The sequence below is a fragment of the Sprattus sprattus genome (genome assembly GCF_963457725.1).
Source record: "Sprattus sprattus genome assembly, chromosome: 4".
NCBI lineage: Eukaryota > Metazoa > Chordata > Actinopteri > Clupeiformes > Clupeidae > Sprattus > Sprattus sprattus.
Genome location: NC_137923.1, coordinates 1,814,208 through 1,824,830, shown reverse-complemented (window position 1 = coordinate 1,824,830; position 10,623 = coordinate 1,814,208). Strand labels below are relative to the sequence as shown.

General features: G+C 39.2%; 1 protein-coding gene across 1 annotated transcript; it reads left to right on the top strand.

The window, feature by feature from the left end:
* Positions 1 to 1,959: 1,959 nt before the first annotated feature.
* en2b (engrailed homeobox 2b) lies at positions 1,960 to 4,981 on the top strand (the record flags this gene model as incomplete). Its single annotated transcript, XM_080838061.1, has 2 exons — positions 1,960 to 2,428; positions 4,662 to 4,981. 2 exons carry the CDS (start codon positions 1,960 to 1,962, stop codon positions 4,979 to 4,981), a joined length of 789 nt encoding a protein of 262 aa, XP_080694187.1.
* Positions 4,982 to 10,623: the final 5,642 nt, after the last annotated feature.

The following is a 10,623-nucleotide window of genomic DNA, read 5'->3' as shown; positions in this document are numbered from 1 at the left end:
CAATATTTCACTGTTGGATTTGAACACACGACGTGGGTGAACCCCTGAAGGGGAAACACCTTGCGTCTCATGATACTCTTCAGCAGATTTAATAGGCTAGCACTTGCTTATTTATTTGGGAGTAACAAAGCCAGTGTGCTGTACGTAAACAATCTAAAAAAAATAAAAGTTAATTGAACAGTGACAGCAATTTAAGGACGTAAGCTTATGAACAAGTTATTTTAGGCGTATTGGAGATGATGATGAGGTATAGCGAGGTATAACGGTTCACCCAACGTTCAAATACTGAGCTGACCCACTCCATCTGCCACTATCACTGTTGAACTAACAAACAGGGTTCAAACCAACCTTGCACGACGAAAGCAGACAATTCAGCTCTGATCTGGTAAAGCACCTCTGTTAGTAGGCTATTACTTACAACAATTAGAAGGCTAATTAGGACGCCTGCAGTCGCTACTAAAGAGCACTCAAAGCGTAATACTTTCAGCTACCGGTTCTTGCAGGTGCATCTATCCAGAAGAACCCAGCTCAGCCATACGCGCAAGGCTAGCCATACCTCCTAAAGGCTATACATGCTGTTGCCTTTTGGTTTTGTCCCGCTGCTTATCTGAGTTAAAATGCATCTAGGACCCTCATTTGATATACACCTCGATGGTAAATCTGTCACACCACTCCGGGTGTCGTTCAGGAACTATTTTTCCTCTTTCGCGATATTCTGTAACCGGCTGTCTGTTCGCAGCACTGTTTTTTTTTCTTTTTCAAATGGGGCATTAGTTCCTCTCCTGCATGCGCTCCCTGGTTTAACATTATGCAGGAGTGCCCATGTGAGTTTTCTCCCGCGAAAAGTCTGATTAAAAGCCAGGCTTGCCAAGTCACTGTACGAACCAAAGGTTTGCTGACACAGCACGCTTTCGCCCGAGCGAGGAGCTGCCAGTTAAGATTTCACAAGTTGCGTCAAAGCGTCGATGTCCTCGTATCAAACGCAGGGTATTTTCAACCCCAGTGAGAAATGCAATCGATACTTTGAGCCTGACAATGATTGGTGTACAGACAATTATGGATGCATTTTAGCTACAGTTGTCCGACTGCTAGCCCAAAAGCCTGCATTATTTTAATTCAAATTGGAAATATGCAAGCTAGCTAAACTTTTGGACCATTTAAATATCCCCAAATGCCAAGTAGCCCAAACATCATGAGCCTGTTCTCATAACGCACCCCTCCCCCTCATTGTGATTGGACATCTTCACCACAACTGTTATTTGAAAGAAATACTATGAATTGGAATAATCACTCATTTTGGCGCCCAATGTTTGAATTTGCACGCAATACGTTACCAGTAAATAAGAATACACACAGCAGCACCATGTGGAAATACTATATCTAGATTTATGTTGCACTATAGCTTTAAAAAGGGAAATTAAGGCGAGGTTGGGTGCTGTCATTTATCCTGGAGTCACTAGATCATGTGATTCAATTCTTGTTTCTCTATTGGTTAAAGGCACGTGTCTTGGATACCGGACTGCAACGTCACTGGGAGGGGGGGACTCGTATTAAAAATAAGAACAAAAATCCATAGTGAAAGTATTTCAGAACCAGTAGCGCCTCTTTATTTACGCGTAGTTTAGGCAGCGTACGAAACATAGTTTTTCGTTCAGATCTGACAGAAAACCCAGCCTTTTACGGGGAAATCCAAACACGAGATGAAAAGAAAAGCCTGCCCTGGATTTAAATAGTAAAATTATGTTTTTTCTTTGTGATCTCGACCAAAGTCGGCTTTGTGGTATTTAAAGAAAATCGTCTTCGGTGAGGTTTTTTTTTTTTTGCGTTTTTCTTTTTTTATTTATTATAAATTACAATAAAGAATTGTAATTGAAGACATTTAAAAACTGGAATTTGTAGATTTGTGTGCGGGAGAGCGAGAAAGGGGTTAAAGATCTAGTGCTGGGAGAGTATTTCAGAATGGAAGAAAATGATCATAGCAACAGAGATGCCGAGCGACAGGATTCCGGCGATGAATCCAACAGAGCCATTCTTCCACTATTCCAAGCACCGGCTAACCTTCTCCCTCACCGAATTACAAACTTTTTCATCGACAATATTCTAAGGCCGGACTTTGGACGCAGGAAAGAGGGGACCTTGAACCGCGAATCGGGCATTCGCAGAGGACGGGAGAATCACTCGTCTGGGTTCAGATTGGGGCAGGTGGAGGGGACTCTAGCAGAAGAAGGAACTTCGAACCCTGGTTCCATTAATGGAGCAAAGAAAGCAAACATTCCTGAGGAAGCGCCTCTGAAACCCCGAGAAGAGAGTGGGGATCAGTGCAGCTCGGATTCGGATAGTTCGCAAACCAACAGTTCCCCCTCGTCACAGCCTTTGCTCTGGCCAGCCTGGGTGTATTGTACCAGATATTCGGATCGGCCATCATCAGGTGAGCGCCAACTTTTCATTTTTTTTTTCATCGAAAAATCCACTTTAATATCTTGTATTTTAATGTCGTCTGGATATGACATCAAAATATCAATTCGACGGAAGACTTCTTAGCCGTTTTTAAACTAAATGGATTTATATAGGCCTATCGGGTAGATAGAAATGATCCTTGAATGGATGCAGGGATCTCCGGAAACCCCATTGCATGGAATAATAATTAGCTCACTTTGACCATGACTACGCCCGCTAACTATGTCTATTTGTGTTTTTATTTTGTTTACTTTATTGTTTCTATCTATTTACCTTGGGAATGATGGCTTTACATGATGGCGATTGACTTTTTTATATATATTTCTGATGGTTTGTTGTTATAGGCTACTTAACTTCATGCAGTTTTGTCATATAGGCTAAACAAATCCAAATACAACACAAATAGGCCGTCGTTACGACATTAGAGATTATTACAGAAATACGGGTTCGTTTTCCTTGCTAATCTATATTAAAGATAGTTTATTTGGCTAATATCTATAAGGCTTCTGATATGCCCACAATTGTAAAAAGAGGCAATATTGGCTGGAAAAAAAGCTTTATCTTTGCAGAAAATATGCCTTCTTTAAAAGTTTTTGCATTATTTAAAAAAAAAAATCCTTTTCCACTCGTCCTTTAAAGAGTAGCCTACAAGGCATCCAGAGTAGACTAGATGTATAGCTTACTGGATTTAAAAAAAAATATGATTAATTTGATTGGTCTTATTCAGGTGTTATAGAGGGTTAAGTAACATTAGCTACATAACTTGCTTTTAATAATTTCGTATCGCGTTTAAAACTTCGATTTTAGCCATTGTTCAGTCCTTGTCTTTGTTAATATTTAATTAGCATATTTTTGACAATGGATTTGAATCCATGAGTGAGGACTGTTTCGACAGATGCATATTGAAATGCAAGCATTCCTGTGAAAAACAGACTTTCCAAAAGCTGATATAAAGCTTTCCAAAGCTGATATGTAAAAACAAATAATTAAATTATTACTACTAATGACGTAATAGTTTTGATCGGAAGGCCTAGTAATACAATGTTGTGTGGGTTTAAAAACATTAGCTTGCAAGTAAAACTAAAATTAAAACTATGTATAGGCTATGCGTAATCAACATTTTCAACAAACTGAAACCATCAAAATGTTACCAAATTTGATCGCGGTACGAAAAATAGAAGGCCAAGTCTTCTGGATTACGGAGTCAGTCATATATTCATAGGCCCAAATTTAAATGAACAACAGTTCTAAGACACCAAGAAAAAAACATCGGATAGGGCTAGATGTACGATATTTGAAGAGATGCAAAATACAGTAGCCTATTAGCTTCCTGGCAGGTGTGTATTGACTCAACTTAAGCCCTCATGGTTTAGCCTAGCAGTTGAGCTATATAAGCCCTTGTCTGTTTTGCAAATAGGCTATGCTATATATCCAGGTTTAAAAAAGTACTGGCTATAGGTCTAGTTAATTTTGCACGTCGATTGTCTTTTAAAATAATTTGACTACTTTATGGAACAAGGGTTTACCTAAAAAAATAAAAACTCTTTGAATAGGGCAGATTCTCAACATAAAACGAAAACTATTCTAGTTTTTAAAAGACAAATTGGTAGCATAGGCTCCCAAAAGCCTCCCCTATAAAACAGGCCAATGTGCAGATAATCGATCATTAACTCCGATCCGACTTAAAAGAATGCGGGTTAAGCAAAAATGCGCAGGCTCAAGATATCTGTAACAAGTTTATGAACAACTTCAGCTTACAAAATTGGTTCCTATGGAAACAGTAAGTGAAAGGAGAGTCCCCCCCCCCTTTTTTTTTCCCTCCTCCAGTCATCACCCAACCCCCAAGCACCCATCCACAGCCCGTCTATAGTCCAGAACTCCAGCAACTATGATATAGGCTACTTATTCATTCGATGCACATCAGTGAACCTCTATAACGGCTATATTTGTCTGTAAATCATGCAGACGTGCCCTAAAGTACGCTTTGCATTTGTGCAAGTAATGGCATTCTGAATAGTTTACTTTGGCCTTGTCATGATGATATTGATTGTGATTTTGTTGTTGTTGTTGTTGTTGGCTGTTTAGCCTATAGATTGTCATTGGGTAGTGGGCCCGCCTCTAAGTTGCATAGGGCTATATTAAGATCACTCTGAAATGTCACGTTCAGTCACTAATCCATTTTTTTCTATCTTTCGAAACTACAGGACCAAGATCTCGCAAACCAAAGAAAAAAGCATCTCCAACTAAAGAAGACAAGCGCCCTAGAACTGCTTTTACAGCCGAGCAACTTCAGAGACTGAAGACAGAGTTTCAGAATAACCGGTATCTTACAGAGCAGCGACGGCAGAGTCTTGCAACAGAACTCGGTCTTAACGAGTCTCAGATCAAAATATGGTTTCAAAACAAGAGGGCCAAGATCAAGAAAGCCAGCGTGGGCAAGAATTCACTAGCCGTCCAACTGATGGCACAGGGACTCTACAATCACGCCACAAACGTAAAAGATGACAAATCAGACAGCGATTAATGCCAGAAAAAAATATCCAATGCAATAATTTAAAGGGCCAGTGTACAAAAATACCAGCGTTTATGAGTTTGAAATATGTATGAAGTAGCCTACCTATAATTCTGCAATATTATGTGTATATAGTTTATAATTTACAAGTATGCTGTTGTAAAACAAAACAACTTTTGCAAGTATTAATATTGCTGTATAATTTTCTGAAAGTTTTTGAACAAGCGCTTTTGATTGGCACTTGACGTTGAGACACATTACAGTAACCATGAAATTCATGCTGAAGTCCAAAGATTTTTTCTGCTGCATTCAGGCAACTGTGATTTAACTAAATGGCAGACGGTTATGTTAATGTTATTTTATTTCAATGTTTGTTTCCTGTTTCTTTTTTATAATTGTGGTTGAATGTCATTTTTATCAAGAGCTGGTATTTGACCATGTTGCATTGACGTTTATTTTCCCGCAAGCCTGACAACAATGCATTGTAGGCTATTTATGGGCCAGGGTTGAGGACGTTCTCATGCATTAGTCTAGGTTAGGTTATATGGAAAACTGACACAACTCCTAAGGCATCCGAATGCATACATTGAGGAAATAAAATTCTGGTAAAAACATATTTATGAACTGTTGTAAACTTGACTCACATCTGGAGTAGAGTTCTATCAGTAGAAGGAATGTAGAAATAATTTTAAAGTGATGCAGCCAGTGGAGACTTTTACGATATATAATATAGTTTTATGAGAAAAGCAATATTTTAACCTCTCTTTTGAAAAACAGGTTTTAATTCATAATGTGCCGAAATGTAATGACTTTGTAGCCCACCGGACAGACAATGAGTCAATTATATCTTAGCTATTTGACTATAGTGACCTGAACGCATCAGAAACAAAAATAAGGACACATCACACATATTGCAATTTTTTATACCGATAAATTAGCCTACATCATCTGAACTATTGCTTCAACTTAGTGCCGGTAGTTCACAGTGCTGTTTATTGTTGTTTGAAACGCCGTCATGAGAAAATATTGAAAATATACTGACGCTCAGATGTTGCTTTTTCAGAGAAGAAGCGGATGTGTTTACATTGCTTATTTATCTTGCAATAACTTCTTTTTATTGATGAAAATTTTGAGGCCTTTGCATGAAAGCGGCAATTCGTCATAATTCACAAAACAAGGAAGTAATGAGTATGGTATTGGAGTTGCAGATAGAATCAGTGCCATGCGATGCTCTTGGTGTGCAGTGTGTTAATTGATCATTTTTAAAGTGTGTATGAATTGAGACTCACCAAACGAACACACTTTGCCTTATACGTTCTACAAATGAACTTTCCTGTGAGAAATGTGGTATATAAAAAAAATAATATTAGCCTTATTCACATTGTTTGTATCAAGAATAGGCAATTGCCTTCAGTTCATACAGCAGAATAGGCTTTACGTACAAAAGAGAGAAACAAACCATTTGATGTGTAATGTTTTTTTTTTATTTCAGGTGGTTCTCTTTGAGGAAAGCAACTGTACATAATTTTCTATCGTGATTATTTGTGTATAATTGCAGAGAGAACTGGAAAACGAGTAAAGAAATAAAACTTTATTCAAAACAATGATTTATTTGTTATGTGTTACCCAGGTGATGGCATGAGACAAAGTGTTACCCAAGGAATGATGCCACTATTACCTTACAGAAATAATATGTTGGTTTTGCATACATAAACAGATAACCTGCACATCTGCAGGCGGTGGGAAAGGGCATAGACTAGCCTACCCATTCTCCATTAACCCTGTAGCCAAAGTGGAGTTATTGTTCTACAAAACCTTGTCGAGTCATTCGTGCGATAGTTTGGGGTAGCCTACATTCACTCTGCTCAACTTCGAAAAGTAATGAGAGGAAAAGTGGTTGTATCTACAGTCTAAGAATAGGGCTACTTAAAGCTTCAAATTTTTTAGTGAAAGTTTGACATATTCTGGAACCATGCGGCTTATGAGACGTTAAATAAGGCCATGTGTGCACTGGCTACAATCTTAACATGACCCCAGTCAAAACCTGAAAGTTGTAGGCCTCCAAGTTTATACAAAACGTGACAAATGTAGTCTATTCAGCTCGAGACTGGGCATACTGTGTAAACGTTGAAAAACGTCACACTACTGCATTCTTCAGTTAAATTATTCTGCATCATGCGGCACCAAGTTTTCTATCCCCTAAAAGAACTTGTTACTGACTCTTGACTACACTCTTCCATAGACTATTTGTGTTCCTGTTGACTATCTGACACACACAAAAAAGACCAGTCGAATTGCAAACGCATCAAGGCCTAAACACAGACCGAAGTTACTCACGTGAAACAGCAGAATAGCATCGGAGCTATTACGGAACTGACAATACATGCTATCAAAATGAATTTCCTTGCGCCGAGCTGTTGTGATAAAGAAAGTACTACTTGGTTAACATATTTCTTACATCACTGATCAAGGCTGCACTGATATTTCTCACGTCCTATTGCATAACGCATAATGAAGTTTATCAACTCTCCAAAGAGAAGGCCTATCTAGTCTCAAAACGTAATGTAAGTACAATGAGCAATCATACAGTGATCAATAATCTTGCTGTCTCACACCGTTAAAGGAGAAAATCTTCCAGTAAAACGAAGTTACCTGAAGGCTTGCGCATATTTTTTTTTTGAGAAGTCGCAACTGAAAAGATCCCACCAAACAAAGCCACGCTATCTAAAGACCATCCCCAGCATTGACCTGCTCTTCAATGCCAGAGAGGCTCATCTGCATTTCTATTCTGGCTCAGCTTGTATGTGGAAGTAACGCCCAACGGTCACTGACTTGATGAGCCTCACGGGGAAGAGAAAGGCCGGTGCCGCTCAGACGCGCAGCGTGGCTCCTGAATGGAGTCTGTGGCCGGGAGACCCCGTTGAAGGTCAAAGCCTTCTGTGACAGCTGCAGGTGGTTCGCTTCCTTCAGTCCACTATTTGCACACCTCCGAATTCAGTCTGTGTCTGTAGCATGACATTGCTTTGGCGACCAATTTTAGCCCCCCTTTTTACTCCATGGCAAAAAATGGCATGAGACAGAATTCTTTAACATGGAGAAACAGATGAAACACCAGTAAGACTACGCAGGAGACGTTACTGTCAATTTTGAGTCAAATGTTGGATTGTTGGAAAGTGGTTGTAGAAGTGACAGAAGTTCTAATAATTTAAAAACAACGCAAGGATAAAGTTACACAACAAATGCCAGCAATCAGTGAAGTAGCAGAATTGTAATTGTCATATTTTCACATGGACAACTTGAATTCATGTTAATAATGTTAGCAGTGAGTAAGTTTTGTTAAAACGTATTGAACTTGAGTACATTGTCAAAATATGTTAAAATGTATTGATACGGGAGGATACAACACCTGTTGGAGATTCACAAGACCAACCCCCCAGTTTCACTTTAACAAAAATAGGGCCAAAGGCCAGTCACATGGAGAAAAAATATCAAGTCCTGATGCTCCTTGTATGCTTGTCATACAGAAGACCCCTCCTGTCCCCTCTCCCACTGAGTTATTTATCCATAGTTTCTAAATGCTTCCTATCAAACTTGAATATGCAATTAAGTGCTGGGGCTTTGTGGCGGAAATATAATTAAGCCAGTGAAAGATGTAGAAGGTGAAGAATGGAGATGACATCAGGCCAATTTCACACTTGGCACTCGGATGGCCAAGCAAAAGCCAGGCCCTTGCCACGCAACACAGATCAAAGCACACTGCCACTGCCGAAAAGGCAAAGGGGGACTTAAGTATGCTAATCTGCAGGACAAATATATTTTAATCTTGTTAAAATACAAGTTAATGCTACAGCTCAGTGGCTGAACTTTGCAGAGTAAAGAGACAAGGATCCACTTTTCCCTCACATTTTTCAATGAGAGAAGACCTCCTTGTTCATTGAGATCAAGTTAAGTTTTCTTTAAAAGAAAAATGGTTCGTCATCCAGTTCACATACTGTGCCTGAAGGCGCTTTTTTGCTGAGTTAGCAGAGTCTGGCCAGTCAATCCAGAAACCTACAGCCAATGCACCTAGAATGCATAGGAAATGAGCAGTCGGGGGTCCAGTATGTCCACATCACTTTGAGGTCCTGCCAATGGCACCTTGGCAACCCTTGATCTGTCAAGTGTAGCAGCTCAAACTCCACTCATTTGGATAGACAGGGGTAGCCCGGTTTACTGAGAACATTCTTCAGGGTAGCTCTGAGTTTGTGAGAGAAGAAACACACTTCACACTGACGTGGCAATATCAGTTGCAGGAGAACGGTTGTCAATTTGTATTAATATAAATATATATTATATATATATATATATATTTCAATATGAAATTCATCTCCATCCAATCCAAATGATTTTTAAGGAGCTGTTAGAAATATTAGCTCTGCTTGTTTCGGCTAGACTTGTAGACTTAACCACAATAACCCCACCCCCTCCCCCTGGAAGCCTGTCTCTTTGGAAGGTCCTGATTGGTTTATACAACATGACTACATTGAATTCTCATTCCTTCAGACAAGCCCCCACCAGATGGTAAAGTGTACAAATAAATACTGCTCGAGAGTAATCACTCGCCTTTAGATCACAATATCAGAGTTAACTTTCATTTGAGAACAAATAATATTAAATAACTCTCTGCGTATCTACAGGTAACACACAACCTCTTTAGCAGCCATTCACCCTATTCTTATACAGACACATTATGATGGATATGATGGAACAATGTAGAAAAATCTTCCTGTATTTAATAGATATCATCAAATTGTACACTTAAGGAGCCACTGGCAAATGCATAAATCACTATTCAGTGTAATGGCCTCTGTGGTGCAATGACCCCTGGTGGTACTATGTACGTTGAAACAACCTTGTCATTTTAAAAGATCTTCAGTCATTCTTAACCTAAATTGTATATGTTGTACAAAACCCAACAAGCAGATCAGCATTTGACATAAGTTTGGAGAAAGGAGAGGGAGGTCTGTTCCCCTCCAGTGATTTGTCTGACACACTCATCGACTATCGTGGAGAACGCCTGATGCAGGAGCATCATGGCGTCCCCAGTAAACTCCTTAGCCCTGCAGAAACAGGATGTTGTCCCAGCTCAGCGCACGCGCACTTCTGCATCGTAGGAGCCATGAGAGAAGGCTACGATGTCAAGCCTCACGCATAACTGGCAGCCATGTTCAAAGACGAACAAGGACAGGCATGGGACAGCTCACTAAGCTACTCAATGCTCGGGTTAGATATTTGTTCAAAATGTTATGGAACAAAACTTTTCGTTCAAGGGGTTTGCAAGATGTTATTGTTGGGGATAAAAATGTTCTATACACGAATGCTTAATGTTGATTCAATGTTGGTTTGAAGGTTTGATGTAAACAAATTATATTTCAGAATCATTAAATGAGGGATTTCCTGTCTTGGTAGGCTTCAAACAGTGCACACCATTTAAAATAAGTGCAATATAAGACAAGATCACAGACCATATTCAAGATTAGGTTTTCAACATAATTTAAGTTCAGAATCAAGAGTTCAGGTACAAAACTGAGTTTGCCTCTCTGTCAATACAAGACAATATTTGTGATATTTAAGTTTGAAAGAATATATTTAAAATACTATCTTTTAAAAAAATC